General features: G+C 44.0%; 1 protein-coding gene across 2 annotated transcripts in view; it reads right to left on the bottom strand.

Annotated features, from left to right (window-relative positions):
- Positions 1-17,699, bottom strand: part of mios (missing oocyte, meiosis regulator, homolog (Drosophila)) — a 66,263-nt gene that overhangs the window by 2,179 nt on the left and 46,385 nt on the right. For both annotated transcript variants that reach the window (XM_085988355.1, XM_085988354.1), the window contains exons 9-10: positions 7,201-7,405; positions 370-499 (exon numbers count right to left, since the gene is read on the bottom strand). In XM_085988355.1, coding sequence (XP_085844481.1) covers positions 370-499; positions 7,201-7,405 — 335 coding nt within the window. The remainder of the gene's footprint in view (positions 1-369; positions 500-7,200; positions 7,406-17,699) is intronic.

Below are 17,699 nucleotides of genomic sequence, written 5' to 3' on the forward strand. Positions count from 1 at the left end.
CAAAGTCAGCAGCATAAATGGTGCACAACTCAGGGCCTCGCAGTAATGATGACATGCTGCATCAGAAAATGTTAGAATGCTGACTGGTTAGCGCTGATTTTATCTCCCTCCTCATTAGGAACTTGGCAGTTCGGAGAACTGAACTTGCATTCCACCAGTTTATGCATTCGCAATCCAAAATACTCCTGAATAGCTACCTAATTAATTTTGGAGAGGGTTACATAATTTTTATAAAGCAGGTCCTAAACAGGCCAATGGAGTATCTCTCATTTCTGAAAACTATAAATTCTAAAAGTTAGTACAAATCAATAATCTCTCAATTCTGCCTGCTGTATCTATGTAGACGTCACATGGATATCGGACTCTTACCTGAACCAGCTAAGCATATGACCAGCATGGCCTCCATGACGACAGTTTTGGCACCAAGTAAACCAGTTATTGAACTGAGCCAATTTTTTGTCTTTGCTGAGATCTACCTTTTCATCAGACTTGCCAGTTCCTATTCCAACAAAAAAAAATCCATATCGTTATAGTGGAAAAACAGTAAGATACATTACAGTTCCAAAGATAATATTAAAATACTTATTTAATGTTCTGCTCCACCTTACCTCCCACATTGCTCTCTTTCCTGACTTTTAGTTAAGAATTTATCAAATGTAACACTGCTATTCAAGGAAGGAGGGAGAGAGAAAATAGGGAACTACAGGCCAGTTAGCCTGACATCAGTCATCAGGAAAATGCTGGAATCCAGTGTTAAGGAAGTGGTATCAGGGCAATTAGAAAATCATAACATGATTAGGCAGAGTCAACGTGGTTTTATGAAAGGGAAATCGTGTTTGACAAATTTATTAAGAGATTTTTGAGGATGTAACTAGTAGGATAGATAAAGGGGAATTGGTGGATGTAGTATATTTGGGATTTCCAAAAGGCATTCGATAAGGTACCACATAAAAGGTTATTACATAAGATAAGGGCTCATGGGTTGGGAGTAATATATTAGCATGGATAGTGGATTGGTTAACGGACAGAAAACAGAGAGCAAGGATAAACGGGTCTTTTTCAGGTTGGCAGGCTGTAACTAGTGGGGTGCCGCAAGGATCAGTGCTGAGGCCTCAGCTATTTACAATCTATATTAATGACCTAGATGAAGGGACCGAGTGTAATGCATCCAAGTTTGCTGACGCTACAAAGATAGTTGGGACAGTAAGCTGTAAGGAGAACACGAGTCTGCAAAGGGATATAGATAGACTAAGTGAGTGGGCAGTAAGGTGGTAGATGGAGTGTAATGTAGGGAAATGTGAGGTTATTCACTTTGGTAGGAAGAATAGAAAAACAGAATATTTGTTGAATGGTGAGAAACTTTTAAATGTTGGTGTTGAGAGAGATTTGGGTGTCCTCGTGCAAGAAACACAGTTAGCATGCAGGTACAGCAAGTAATAAGGAAGGCAAATGACACGTTGGCCTTTATTGCAAGGGGGTTGGAGTATAAGAGTAAGGAAGTCTTGCTACAATTGTACAGGGCCTTGGTGAGACCACACCTGGAGTACTGTGCAGTTTTGGTCTCCTTATCTAAGGAAAGATATACTTGCCTTGGAGACAGTGCAACAAAGGTTCACTAGATTGATTCCTGGGATGAGAGGGTTGTCCTATGGATGAGAGATTGTGCAGAATGGGCCTAAACTCTCTGAAGTTTAGAAGAATGAGAGGTGATCTCATTGAAACATACAGGATTCTGAAGGGGATTGACAGGGTAGATGCCGAGAGGTTGTTTCCCCTGGCTGGAGTGTCTAGAACTAGGGGGAATAGTCTCAGGATAAGGGGTAGGCCATTTAAAACCGAGATGAGGAGGAATTTCTCCACTCAGAGGATTGTGAATCTTTGGAATTCTCTGCCCCAGAAGACTGTGGATGCTGAGTCTTTGAGTATATTCAAGGCAAAGAGAGGGATAGATTTTTGGACTCATGGGGAATCAAGGGATATGGAGATCGGGCGGGAAAGAGGAGTTGAGGTTGATGATCAGCCATGATCTTATTGAATGGTGGAGCAGGCTCGAGGGGCCGTATGGCCTACTCCTGCTCCTATTTCTTAGGTTCTTATGAAGGTAATTACAGATTTAGCTACTATGTTTATGCCACAAGTATTCCCTTTTTAAAATGGATGAATGCCATTTGTCTTATGGACATCTTTGTTTCTCTCCTTTTAGATAGAGTTTGTTTAAAGTTGGTAAAAAAGGTTCACAGCCATTGTGAAGAAGTTTTTTGTAAACCTTGTTCCTTTTGTTTGCTAACACATAAATGGTACAAATTGTGTTGATTGACATAGTTGACAAAAGTGGCACAGGGGTTTTCTTGCTGTTCGTCTTTCCCAAACAGAATGGTTTGCCAAACTTTTTGTCATGAAGGTGAAACCAGTTAATAACCCTTGTACCAATAACTTAAAGAAAAATCATTGCACATTAAAGACAATAATGATTTCTGCATTTAATTTGTAATAAAGCTGAGGATTTGTTCTAATATCAAGAGCTAATTAAAATCCAAAGAGGCAAATTACTTAACACTGGGCAACAGCCAGTAAGATAGCAGTTGTACACACGTTAGTTAAGGGAATTAAAGTAGTTTAACATCTCAGCTCTGTACTGCATCACATTCAAAAGTAAGTATGTATTAACAGTGGAGAAGAAAATAGACTGGACAGAACACTCAGCTGGACTGTGCTACAAGGCATCATCCTAATTTGTGGGAGTGACTCTCTAGTTTATCACTGGCAACTCAACATGCTACATCCTTGAATATTTCACACACACACACACACACACACAGGTGATGGGTGCCACTTTATTCAGTTTTCAGAGTCAGCTTCTGGTACTATAGTGAACAGCGACCAATGTCATGCTTCCATTTCTTCACACAGAAGTGCTGGAGCATGGAATGCTTTGCAGCAGAGAATCAGTACATCTTTTAAGGGAAAATGAATAAATATTTGAAGCGGAGGAAGAGACAGGGTTATGGGGAGAGGACAGGGTAGTGTGATTAGTTTTGTATATCCTAGCAAGAAGCCAGCACAGGGATGGTTGGCTGAACGGCCTCCTTCTGTGCTGTAAACTTCTATGGCTTATGCTTTATTGTACTATACACGTTGTTGTGGAACAGCAAGTGCACCAGTCAATCCCTGTATGAACTGGTTTCTTCCTTCACTCTCACCCTCCCCTAACTGAGTAATTCAGATGAGCTGGCAGGTGGACTTTGATCTCCTCCATGCTTTCCAAAACCAATTCTAATCCACAGATTTTCTACCATGTGTCTTTTTCACAGGGCAAGTGTATTGCTGGAGTTTCTATCCACATTAGGAAGCCTCAGACTTATTGAACTCAAATACGGTATAAGTTATTGAGTTGGTGTCAGCAATTACCAAGATCCAAGCAAGGCAACAACCTACATTGCTAAATTACTGCTCTGATTTTTACTTTAACCAGACTGTTAGTGTCTTGATACCAAGTACCAGCGATTACCTAGACCAGTGGTTCTCAAACGGGGGTTCGTACAGACTTTCCAGGGGTCCGAGAAATAATGAGTACCGAGCAGGGCCGGCCTTACGGGACATGTGGCGACCACACTCCGCTCCCACCTCCCGGCTCGCACCAAGCCCGCCTCCGGTCTATATATATAGTACTAGCTGGGGAGTTGTGACAGTGAGTCTTGTGTCATGACAAATAGTGAGAGAGCAGGCTCCCTGATTGATCACACATTTTAAAGTAAACTGTTTTGAACTTAATTTGATTGCATACCATATATAATATGGGTGTAGAGTGTAACCGATTATCTGCCTTTATGGGACAAAACCTTACACAAGACATCAAAATTACATGATGTTTTTTCAATTTGTATGGTACTGTAGGGGGGGTCGCAAAATTCCCCTATTTTCCTGAAGATTGAAAAATATTGGTCCACATCGTGGACGAAGAATTGCGTGACCTGAATTGTCTCAACATCAGGACTTTAAGATTAAAATGGTACCCTTTGAGTTTCGAACTGTGCAAATTGCAGAGGGGTCTGAAAATGGCGTGGACAACACGGGAGTCGAGGAGCTCTTCACACACCTTGAGACAGTACTTTATTAATAAAATCGTTCCCTGGAGTTTGGGCAATCACAAAAGGTTTTAAAATGGCCACAGAAAGCTTAGCCAAAAGGACAAAGCAGCAAAACAGCTCGCAGCGAGTTGTCTGTGTGAAAAAGTGGGAGGATACAGGGGCTGAGTCAGACCTGCCAATCAAAGGGAGGTTCCCTTCAAAGCACTTGAAGTTGTTTATTGACTTAAGCAATTGCCCACTTGAGAATTGACCGCAGGACAATCGATTTGAAACTGCTTCTGTTTACACAGCCATTCAGAGCTCTCTCACAGACAATGAGAGACTGAAACCCTGAAATGGACTTTTGATCTGCAACCGTTTAAGCAATGAATGGGTTTTTGAAGCACCCATCATTCTGGACAATAAAGCAGTTGTATTCCCTTTTGTTTTAGCCCAGGTGAGCGCCGGATGTGGGCGGGAACATTTCGGCCCCACAGTGCAGACACACTAACCCAGTCCAACCACTTTGAGTTAGCCAATCACAGCTTTTCTCTTGTGAATTGGAACTTTTTGGGTGCGAATTTTCCAGACAGGCAAACAGCAGAGGGGAGGGGGGGGGGGCTCACAAGGTATATATGATAGCTCCTGAGAAGCTATCGCTCTCTTTTTACTTCCTGGGACCACAGGTGAGCCTCTCTCTCTCACTTTGCTGGACCACATGTGAGCAGAGTTTCTGACTCCTCAGCAAAGCAACCTAGTAAGGAGTTGGGGGATGGTAATTAAGGGGATATTGCTAAGATTGTTTAATCAACATTGTAGTCACTTACCCCTCGTTTTTACCATCTGCATTCCCCCATTTAAGCAATTTTACTGTAATTACTGTGTTCGTGTGGTATAGTTTGATATTTTTATTATAGTTTCTTTTAGTTAATAAAACTTGATTTTTCTCTCATCCAAACCACGTGTCCGTTTTAATATCATTAATTATAAGTCCTGCAGTCAGAACTGGAAGGTGGGGTAGCGATTCGAAACCGCTGTTTTAAAATTGGTTTATTTGGAATTGGTCAGAGTGCAGGCAAAGGGTTTAAATGTACCGTACGTGCAAGACTGCAATATGGGGACTCTCAACATTCCGCCAATTTGCAGTTAAGAGCAGATAATGAAGGTTTCACTGAATGCGTATATAATGCGGGATGTTTTCCTCACATTGTGAGAGAGTTAAGCATGTGCACGTTTTGTGTGTATAATTATATGTCTATATAATCAACACTTATAACAGTGTTAGTAGACCAACACCTTGGGCACATTTATAAGCATGTGTGTATCAACTCAGAAAAACTTGTTTAGTAAAGGGATACTTTAACACTAATGACTGCATTGTTTACTGAGTATAGATGTGTTTTCTGGTCCTGTCCAAGTGCTGAATAAATGTAGCTGAACACAGAAAGAGTCTTAGCCACCACACTGCAATTACAGAATACAAGTACAGAGCGACTAAACAACAATATACAAGTGAAAATACAGTTTACAGGTTTGTGGAAAAACAAATCCTATATATGTGTTCTAAAGTTTGTAGAAGTCCTCAGTAGTATTATAATTTAGATTGTTTTGGGTTGGGGGGGGGGGGCGGGGGTGGTCCATGATTACTATCCATTTGGAAAGGGGTCATAGAAACATAGAAGAATAGGAGCAGGAGTAGGCCATTCGACCCCTCGAGCCTGCTCCGCCATTTAATGAGATCATGGCCGATCATCCAAATTCAGTACCCTGTCCCTGCTTTCTCCCCATATCCCTTGATCCCCTTAGCCTTAAGAAATATATCTAACTCCTTCTTGAATATATTTAATGAATTGGCCTCAACTGCCTTTTGTGGTAGAGAATTCCACAGGTTCACCACACTCTGGAAGAAATTATTCCTCCTCATCTCAGTCCTAAATGGCTTACCCCTTATCCTTAGAATGTGACCCCCGGTTCTGGACTCCCCCGCCATCGTGAACTTCTTTCCTGCATCTAGTCTGTCTAGTCCTGTTAGAATTTTGTAAGTTTCAATGAAATCCCCTCTCATTCTTCTAAACTCTAGTGAATATAAGCCAAATCGACCCAATCTCTCCTCATACGTCATTAATGCCATCCCAGGTATCAGTCTGGTAAATCTTCGCTGCACTCCCTCCATGGCAAGAACATCCTTCCTCAGATAAGGTGACCAAAACTGCACACAATACTCAAGGTGTGGTCTCACCAAGGCCCTGTACAACTAGAAGCATCCGGGAAGGCACTGAACACCTCGAGTCTCTTCGCCGGGAGCAAGCAGAAGCCAAGCGCAGGCAACGCACGTCAACCCAAGCACCCCACCCCACCCCCCCCTTCAGCCACCGTCTGCCCCACCTGGGACAGAGACTGTAGGTCCCGCATTGGACTAATCAGTCACCTGCGAACTCATTTTTAATGTGGAAGCAAGGCATCCTCGGTTCCGATGGACTGCCTAAGAGAAGAAGTACAACTGCAGCAAGACATCCTTGCTCCTGTACTCGAATCCTCTCGCTATGAAGGCCAACATACCATTTGCCTTCTTAACCGCCTGCTGCACCTGCATGCTTACCTTCAGCAACTGGTGCACAAGGACACCCAGGTCTCGTTGCACTTCCCCTTCTCCCAATCTATTGCGGTTCAGATAATAATCTGTCTTCCTGTTTTTGCCACCAAAGTGGATAACCTCGCATTTATCCACATTATACTGCATCTGCCATGCATCTGCCCAATCACCCAGCCTGTCCAAATCATACTGGAATTTCTCTGCACCCTCCTCACAGCACACATGCCCACCCAGCTTTGTCTCATCTGCAAACTTGGAAATATTACATCTAGTTCCCTCGTCTAGATCATTAATATATATTGTGAATAGCTGGGGTCCTAGCACCGATCCCTGCGGTACCCCACTAGTCACTGCCTGCCACTCGGAAAAAGACCCATTTATTCCAACTCTTTGCTTCCTGTCTGCCAACCAGTTCTCTATCCAAGTCAGTACCTTACCCCCAATCCCATGTGCTTTAACTTTGCATGATAATCTCTTATGCGGGACCTTATCGAAAGCCTTCTGAAAGTCCAAACCAAAAAAGTTTTGAGAACCACTGACCTGGACAGCTTGAAACCGGTGTTCCCATATTGATAAGGCAGAGTGCACAGCGGGGGAGAGGTTTACGACATCCTGGACAGCTTGTAACTTTTGATTTGGTTGGAGAACCACTAACACCATATTGGCTGAAACTTCGTCCCTGGTGTGGCATGGCAGAGCAGCTATATGATATTGATTTTCCACAGAAGTTGCAGCTCACAAACACCTGGAATATATATATTAAATTAACACACAACTGTGAACTGGAAATGTGAAATACCTTATAACAATAAAGTGGTTTGACTTTCATTTCCTAGCAAAGGTAACAAAATGTAAGCCAACCCCAAATGCAAGTGTTAGAAACTAATCTCACGGTTTTTCACTCCCCCAAAACATACCCAAGAACAAATGGTAGAGTCAGATATTTGACAGCATTTTAAACACTGCATGCTTTTGAACAAAATGCTAAAATTTTGTATGCACTATTTCTTCATTAAATCAAGATACATTTACCTTATATCAGAGTAGCCAGGTAACTCTTTACTGAGGGCCATGTTGTCATGTGTTTATTTACACAGGGTTCACACTTGTAAATCCACACAGGCAAGTCAGTAACATTCACCCCAGTGTTCATGCTTCCTATATTAACTAGCTTCCCAAAACTTTTCTCTCCCCAGCCAAAGCTCATGATCAATATTGCCCTCTTGAGTGCATACCCAAGTTATTGAACGAACAAGGAGATTAGCCAACACCATAAGTTCACATACTGTCTAAGTTTCGCTACACCACACACAAAATGAGATAATAGTTTCCTCCTGGCCAACTACAGTACAAATCAGCTTGGGCAGTCACAAACCTGCTTCCCATGAATCCACAGCATAAAATTGCTCAACCATGATTCATCACAAACTTTCATTCTCACTCAAAGCGGTCATAAGGAGATTGAAATAAATAATTTACACTTGATCAGTAGGGGGTGCTATTCTCAAATTGAAGATTAAGGTACTGTACTGCACATTGTTGCGACAGAGAAATATCCTTACTTTGCACCTGGCCTGCCTTAAACCGGACGTAGGCATACTCATCTAGCACATATCTTCCATTGACCATGCACAATTTACTCTCATTAAGTTTGTTTTTACCTCTCTCCAAAAAGGTAATTTGAGTACAACTGGAATACTTAAATCAACTTTTCTATCGTCCTACATGCCAAAAGTAGGAAAGCTTTCCACTGTACAGCACTAGCATCTTTCACTATGATGAGGGCCCTCTCCAATGAAGATCACCATACCAGAGGCAAATAGATGTGCAGAAACTCTGCATTTCTATGTGGTGAAACCATAATTTGATGGGGATAGTGTGTCTATGCTATGATCAGGGCAATCTGCATTCACATATTTCATGACGAGTTATGCTGCTCACAATGCTGCTTGTTGTTCACCTAGTTGATGACTCAAATCTGTGCATGGTCAGTTGTCTGAACAACTAGTGACTGTCCTACTTGGACGAGGGTGGGGTGTAAATGGGATCTCTTTAGAGTCAACTTGTTTCTAAGATGATATGCCTGTCAATAAAAAGACTTGCATTTATATAGTGCCTTTCACAACCACCGGACATCCCAAAGCGCTTTACAGCCAATGAAGTACTTTTGAAGTGTAGTCACTGTTGTAATGTAGGAAACGCGGCAGCCAATTTGCACACAGCAATGTGATAATGACCAGATAATGTTTTTAGTGATGTTAATTGAGGGATAAATATTGGCTAGGACACAGAGGATAACTCCCCTGCTCTTCCTCGAAAGTGCCATAGGATCTTTTATGTCCACCTGGGAGGGCAGACGGGGCCTCGGTTTAAAGTCTCATCCAAAAGACAGCACCTACCTCCCTCCCTCAATACTGCACCAGAGTGTCAGCCTAGATTTTTGTGCTCAAGTCTCTGGAGTGGGACTTGGACCCACAACCTTCTGACTCAGAGATGAGGGTGCTACCAACTGAGCCACAGCTGACATTGGAAGATTTAAACCAAAACCGATTCTCTGTGGCAGGTCTGGAATACTCCAGGGTGATAATGCCAATTGACCAGCTAGCCTGGCGAGATACATTTGTCACGGAGAGTTGTATTTTTATCCACTCAGTTCCTGATTACCCTGCAAGCCAATGCCCCAAGAGTAAGGGATGGTCCTAGCTGTACAAAAGGGAAGCGTATGAAAATAGACTGGCAGCTAACACAAAAGGGAATCCAAAAGTCTTCTATAGGCATATAAATAGTAAATGGGTAGTAAGAGGGGTGGGGCCGATTAGGGACCAAAAGGTAGACCTACTCATGAAGGCAGAGGTACTAAATAAGTACTTTGCATCTGTCTTTACCAAGGAAGAAGATGCTGCCAAAGTCATAGTCAAAGGAGGTAGCTGAGATACTGGATGCACTAATAATTGATAGAGGTACTAGAAAGGCTGGTTGTACTTAAAGTAGATAAGTCACCAGGACCAGATGGGATGCATCCTAGGTTGCTGAGGGAAGTAAAGGTGGAAATTGCAGAGGTACTGGCCATAATCTTCCAATCTTCCTTAGATACAGCGATGGTGCCAGAGGACTGGAGAATTGCAAATGTTACACCCTTGTTCAAAAAAGGGTGCAAGGATAAACCCAGCAACTACAGGCCAGTCAGTTTAACCTCGGTGGTGGGGAAGCTTTCAGAAACGATAATCTGGGACAAAATTAAGTCACTTGGACAAGTGTGGATTAATTAAAGAAAGCCAGCATAGATTTGTCAAAGTCAAATCGTGTTTAACTAACTTGATTGAGTTTTTTGATGAGGTAACAGAGAGGGTTGATGAGGGCAACGTGGTTGATGTGGTGTATATGGACTTCCAAAAGGCGTTTGATAAAGTGCCACATAATAGGCTTGCCAGCAAATTTGAAGCCCATGGAATAAAAGGGACAGTGGCAGCATGGATATGAAATTGGCTAAGTGACAGGAAGAGAGAGTAGTGGTGAACGGTTGTTTTTCGGACTGGAGGAAGGTGTACAGTGGTGTTCCCAGGTGTCGGTACTAGGACCACTGCTTTTCTTGATATATATATTAATGACTTGGACTTGGGTGTACAGGACACAATTTCAAAATTTGCAGATGACACAGTGAGAATAGTGATAGACTTCAAGAGGACATAGACAGGCTGGTGGAATGGGTGGACATGTGGCAGATGAAATTTAACGCAGAAAAGTGCAAAGTGATACATTTTGGTAGGAAGAATGAGGAGAGACAACATAAACTAAAGGGTACAATTCTAAAGGGGGTTCAGGAACAGAGACACCTGGGGATATATGTGCACAAATTGTTGAAGGTGGCAGGACAGGTTGAGAAGGCAGTTAAAAAAGCATACAGGGTCCTGGGCTTTATAAAGAGAGGCATGGAATACAAAAGCAAGGAAGTTCTGATGAACCTCTATAAAACAATGGTTCGGCCTCAACTGGAGTAGTGTGTCCAATTCTGGGCACTGCACTTTAGGAAGGATGTGAAGGCCTTAGAGAGGGTGCAGAAAAGATTTACAAGAATGGTTCCAGGGATGAGGGACTTCAGTTACGTGGATAGACTGGAGTAGCTGGGGTTGTTCTCCTATGAGCAGAGAAGGTGGAGAGGAGATTTGATAGAGGTGTTCAAAATCATGAGGGGTCTAGATAGAGTAGATAGAGAGAAACTGTTCCCATTGGCAGAAGGGTCGAGAACCAGAGGGCACAGATTTAAGGTGATTGGCAGAAGAACCAAAGGCGATATGGAGAAATACTTTTTACTCAGCGAATGGTTAGGATCTGGAATGCACTGCCTGAAAAGGTGGTGGAAGCAGATTCAATTGTGGCTTCAAAAGTGAATTGGATAAGTACCTGAAGGAAAAATAATTGCAGGGCTACGGGGAAAGGGCGGGAGAATGGGACTAGCTGAAGTGCTCCTGTTGAGTGTCGGCACGGGCTCGACAGGCCTCTTTCTGTGCTGTAACCATTCTATGATTCTTATCAAATGTTATGCTGGCAAGCTACATGGTATTAGCTGGTTGAAGTCCAGTAGTATCCTTGTACACACATGGGCAGCCCCATGCTTTTTGTTCTTACCAATTTGTGCTCAAGTTCTCTGGTTTAGTTAAGTGGGATAGGAACATAGGAACAGAAGGCCATTCAGCCTCTCGAGTCTGTTCTGCCATTCAACGAGATCATGGCTAATCTGTATCTTACATCCAGATGCCTTGGCTCCATACCCCTTAATATCCTTGGCTAGCAAAAATCTATTGATCTCAGATTTAAAGTTATTAATTGAGCTAGCATCTACTAATTTTTGTGGGAGAGAGTTCCACACTTCTACCACCCTTTGCATGTGAAGTGTTTCCTATCTTCTGTCCTGAATGACCTGGCTCTGATTTTAAAGTTATGTCCCCTTGTCCTAGATTCCCCCACCAGCAGAAAATGTTTCTCTCTATCTACCCCATCAATTCTTTTCAATTTTAAAAACCTCAATCAAATCACCCCTTAACCTTCTATATTCGAGGGAATACAAGCCTAGTTTATGTAATCTCTCCTCATAATCGAACCCTCAAAGCCCTGCTAACATTCTGGTGAATCTGCGCTGCACTCCTTCCAAGACCAATATATCCTTTCCAAGGTGCGTTGCCCAGAACTGTACACAGTACTCCAGATGTTGTCTAACCAGGACTCAGTGTAGCAGTAGCATGTCCTATGGGGAGAGAGTGTGAACTCCAGAACAAACAAAAGGAAATTATTGCTGTTTACTTCTCAGCAGTTTTGCTTTTGGAGATTGGTGGGCATTTCTATATACACAGCTAACAAAAAAACACACGCATACCAATGAGTATCAGTACAATGGAGTGCAATGCTGTTCATTTGTAATGTAAAGAGGTCTGAGTCATACCAATAACACCTCAATAATAGAGCATAGTTTATTATTCAAACTACAAGAAATGCTCCAAGTGAACCATAAACAGTCACACTTTCCAAAAAATCTTTTGCATTAGTGTTTAGTAAGCCTAAATAATATTGGTCACTTTTTCTAGTTTTGCATGTCCCAGCCCAATTGCTTTCTACAATGGGAAATGGTAAAAACCATAGTTCTCTCCAGGTCCACTATCAGGGTCAATCTGATCAACCAATAGTGTGTAGATTTCCAATATCTCTGAAATCTTCAAAAGTTCTCATGAAAACTGACAAAATTAACTGAAACATGATGATTTATTTTTCAGGAATTAAGTCCTTTAAAATTATTGGGCATGTGTTACATAACACTACCATGAAAGGCAATCTAATAGTTCAGGTCACTGCTTTCTTGACATCTATTGTGCACGCTGAACAGGTTTAATTCCCACTTTGCTCCAGTTCTTATCTTGGCCATATTGCTGGGGGAGGGTGGGAAATGTGCCAAATCCTCCCTAGGCTCTTGCACATCATCTAGGTAGCAGCTGAAAGTTGGAGTTGTGGAGTTCTGGCAGCTGGTAGGTACTCAGGCACAGTAGATACTGTCTTAGGAAAACTAAACAGCAGTGGCGAAAACAGCAGGATTCAAAGAAATATAGGTAAAACACCATCCCTGACTAATACATACAAGTGTTATTCTAATTACTTGAGTACTCCTCAGTACTTTTTCTTCACTCTCCTACCCCCTCCCCTGCAGCAAAGCTAACTCTTCAGAAAAGTTTCTACTTAATTCCATTAATCAGTATGTTCTGTTTTACTGAAGTTGTAATATGCAATGATTAAGTAAGAATGTACATGCACCAGTAAGCCAAATACTACTGCAGTATTATGCCATCTTTTGGTAAGAATGTTAACTGCATATACAATAACATTTCAAGGCAGTAATATTGGTTTGATTTTCCAGCAACAGCTAGATCAGCAACATGCACCATATATTTTGCTGTCTAGCGTGCTGATTTTGCTGTTGATAATTAACTCTATATGTTCCTGCATTTCTAATTAGAATTCGCTGCAGCAGACAATCAGAAGTGGCGCGGCTAATAGCCAATGTAAAAGTGCCAAGTGGATTGTGTGTATACTGAGCTGTGTGCGCATAATTGAGTGGGACGTGGACCCTGGACCCTGGCTCTGAATCCTGCTTCCAACAAGGAGACTGGAACCAGAGTGGGTCTTATAAACTCAGGCCACTTAGAAAATTTTAAAAATATTATTCCTATTGAAATGCCATTCTTTCATTTGCGTGCAGCAGTTCCGAATCATCATCTGCATTCTCTGACCTAGTTTTAACTTGACCTCTGCTCCTCCCTGGAGCCCTGACCAATTATGCTTATTTTTAAACAAAGCAGGCAGGATGCGGGCGGGCTAGGCACTAGTCCAATTCACAGTGCAAACTGAAACCAGAAGAGAGCAGGGCAGGAGGGCTCCAGGCATAGCACAGGGGCATCTTGGACATATGAGGGCGATTATATATTGGAAACTGTGCCCGTTGTACTTAGTGTTGTACTTGCTGAGCATGAAGAGAAAACAGCACACGCATTACAAGTCCCATCCTACAGAAGAAAGTACTGAAGCTCAATAAAACATTAAATAGAGTCCAGAATTCACAACCATTTAGGATTGCTGGAGAAACGGAATAACGTATATTAAAAGGACAGGAAAGAGAGAATCAGGGCCATCAAGTGCACCCTATCAAGATACATTGCAATCATATACACCATCTACCCACCCATTAACCACACAATCTCCATTGAGAAGCAACAAAACAAAAGGAAAAAGACTATAGCCAATTAGGAAAAACCATGAAAAATTCCTTTCCAATTACATAAGAGAATCAAGCAACGCTCTAAGACATATCCCATTACTCATCCCTCTAACAACTTACCTGCACTAATTGGAAATGTTCTTGAAGAAGTGTCACATTATAAAGCTGGGCATGCCAGGGCACAAGCCCAGATAGGAATGCCTCACAATCTGACCATGCAGCAATGCCAGCTGAATGGATAACTGCAACAGTAACAGTACTGATCAGGTAATATGTCAACCTCTCAGCTTTCAAGAATCCTAACCAAAACTCCCCTTCTGTTCATGATAATTGTAAGAAGTCACACAACACCAGGTTATAGTCCAACAGTTTTATTTGAAATCACAAGCTTTCGGAGCGCTGCTCCTTCGTCAGGTGAAGTGGAGAGATGCCTATAGACACAGATTATATAGTCAGAGAATAATGCCAGATGATTACAGGTAACCTTTCTAACTGCCATTTATCACACCTCGGCAGAGAGATAATCACAGCAATCAAAGGTGTGAATGGTGTCCAAACAGGTCAGTCAGGAAAACATTACATCAAAGAACAATGAGGTGGGGTCACAAGGGGTCAAATGTTGCAGATGCTGGGGTCTGTATGAAAAATAAAAAAGACAAAAAACATTTTCTTTGCTGGAAATCACAGCAGGTCCGGCTGCATCTGTGTAGAGAGAACAAGCCAACGACGACTCAAGTTGGATGACCCTACGTCAGGTGGGGTTACATGTAGCGTGACATGAACCCGATCCCGGTTGAGGCTGTCCTCATGAGTGCGGAACTTGGCTATCAGTTTCTGCTCTACGATTTTGCGTTGTCGTGTGTCTCGAAGGCCGCCTTGGAGAATGCTTACCCGAAGATCAGAGGCTGAATGTTCTTGACTGCTGAAGTGTTACCCGACTGGGAGGGAACACTCCTGCCTGGCGATAGTTGCGCGGTGTCCGTTCATCCGTTGTCGCAGTGTCTGCATGGTCGCGCCGATGTACCATGCTCCGGGGCATCCTTTCCTGCAATGTATGAGGTAGACAACGTTGGCCGAGTCACATGAGTATGTACCATGTACCTGGTGGGTGGTGTCCTCACGTGTGATGATGGTATCTGTGTTGATGATCTGGCATGTCTTGCAGAGGTTGCCGTGGCAGGGTTGTGTGGTGTCGTGGTCGCTGTTCTCCTGAAAGCTGGGTAATTTGCTGCGAACGATGGTCTGTTTGAGGTTAGGCGGCTGTTTGAAGGTGAGTAGTGGAGGCGTGGGGATGGCCTTGGCGAGGTGTTCGTCGTCATCGATGACATGTTGAAGGTTGTGAAGAACATGGCGTAGTTTCTCCGCTCCGGGGAAGTACTGGACGACGAAGGGTACTCTGTTGGTTGTGTCCCGTGTTTGTCTTCAGAGGAGGTCTATGCGATTTTTCGCTGTGGCCCGTCGGAACTGTCGATCGACGAGTCGAGCGTCATATCCCGTTCTTACGAGGGCGTCTTTCAGCGTCTGTAGGTGTCCATCGCGTTCCTCCTTGTCTGAGCAGGTCCTGTGTATTCGCAGGGCTTGTCCATAGGGGGTGGCTTCTTTAACGTGGTTAGGGTGGAAGCTGGAGAAGTGAACCATCGTGAGGTTGTCTGTGGGCTTGCGGTAGAGTGAAGTGCTGAGGTGTCCGTCTTTGATGAAGATTCGTGTGTCCAAGAATGAAACCGATTCTGAGGAGTAGTCCATGGTGAGTTTGATGGTGGGATGGAACTTCTTGATGTTATCGTGTAGTCTTTTCAGTGATTCTTCGCTGTGGGTCCATAGGAAGAAAATGTCGTCGATGTATCTGGTGTATAGCGTTGGTTGGTTGCACACCAAGAACAGGAAGCTTGAGAAACTCAGCATCACCACCAGCAGCAAGCAAGCCTCCCCCGGTACCACGGTTGAAACCACAGGGAAGTCCATCGTCAACTTGTCCCGACCACACCATTCAACCAGACGAAATTGAAGTTCTCAGCTGCGGGCTCAATTTCTGCCCCACCACCAAAATGGACCCCATCGGTCTCGCGGCAGACACAGAGGAATTCATCAGGAGAATGAGGCTCTGGGAATTCTTCCACAAATCCCAAGATGTCAGCAGCGAACCCAATGAGACAACCAATGATCCGGAACAGCAGAGGGATCCGCAGTGCAGCAACTGAAAAAGAGTCAAATTGGACCCCTCCGGAGGGTCGCTGCCCTAAGCTTGACATGTATGCTCAAGCTGTCAGGAGATGCATCAAGGCCAAATTCATCAGCCGCACTCACAAGACAGTCCAGAATGTCACCCGAGCACAACGCAACGCCATCCATGCTCTCAAGACAAACCGCAACATCGTCATCAAACCAGCAGACAAGGGAGGAGCCATCGTCATACAGAACAGAACGGACTATTGCAAAGAAGCATACCGACAACCAGGAACACTACAGTTACCCGCAGATCCGACCAAAGAACACACCCGCCAACTCAACAGACTGATCACGACCTTCGATCCAGACCTTCAAAGCATCCTACGCGCTCTCATCCCACGTACTCCCCGCGTGGGAGACTTCTACTGCTTCCCAAAGATACACAAAGCCAACACACCCGGACTTCCTATCGTATCAGGCAACGGAACCCTGTGAGAGAACCTCTCTGGATACGTCGAGGGCATCCTGAAACCCATCGTACAGGGAACCCCCAGCTTCTGTCGCGACACTACAGACTTCTTACAGAAACTCAGCACCCACGGACCAGTTGAACCAGGAACACTCCTCGCCACGATGGACGTCTCGGCACTCTACACCAGTATCCCCCACGATGACGGCATCGCTGCGACAGCCTCAGTACTCAACACCAACAACAGCCAATCTCCAGACGCCATCCTATAAACTCATCCACTTCATCCTTGACCACAATGTCTTCACCTTCGACAACCAGTTCTTTACCCAAACGCACGGAACAGCCATGGGGACCAATTTCGCACCCCAATACGCCAGCATCTTCATGCACAAGTTCGAGCAAGACTTCTTCGCTGCACAGGACCTCCAGCCAACGCTATACACCAGATACATCGATTACATTTTCTTCCTATGGACCCACGGCGAAGAATCACTGAAAAGACTACACGATAACATCAAGAAGTTCCATCCCACCATCAAACTCACCATGGACTACTCCTCAGAATCGGTTTCATTCTTGGACACACAAATCTCCATCAAAGACGGACACCTCAGCACTTCACTCTACCGCAAGCCCACAGACAACCTCACGATGCTCCACTTCTCCAGCTTCCACCCTAACCACATTAAAGAAGCCATCCCCTATGGACAAGCCCTGTGAATACACAGGATCTGCTCAGACGAGGAGGAATGCGATGGACACCTACAGACGCTGAAAGACGCCCTCGTAAGAACGGGATATGACGCTCGACTCGTCGATCGACAGTTCCGACGGGCCACAGCGAAAAATCGCATAGACCTCCTCTGAAGACAAACACGGGACACAACCAACAGAGTACCCTTCGTCGTCCAGTACTTCCCCGGAGCAGAGAAACTACGCCATGTTCTTCGCAGCCTTCAACATGTCATCGATGATGACGAACACCTCGCCAAGGCCATCCCCACGCCTCCACTACTCGCCTTCAAACAGCCACCTAACCTCAAACAGACCATCGTTCGCAGCAAATTACCCAGCTTTCAGGAGAACAGCGGCCACGACACCACACAACCCTGCCACGGCAACCTCTGCAAGACATGCCAGATC

The sequence above is a fragment of the Somniosus microcephalus genome, chromosome 5, assembly GCF_052327205.1.
Source record: "Somniosus microcephalus isolate GS21.2 chromosome 5, FLI_Smic_1.0, whole genome shotgun sequence".
Classification (NCBI taxonomy): Eukaryota; Metazoa; Chordata; class Chondrichthyes; order Squaliformes; family Somniosidae; genus Somniosus; species Somniosus microcephalus.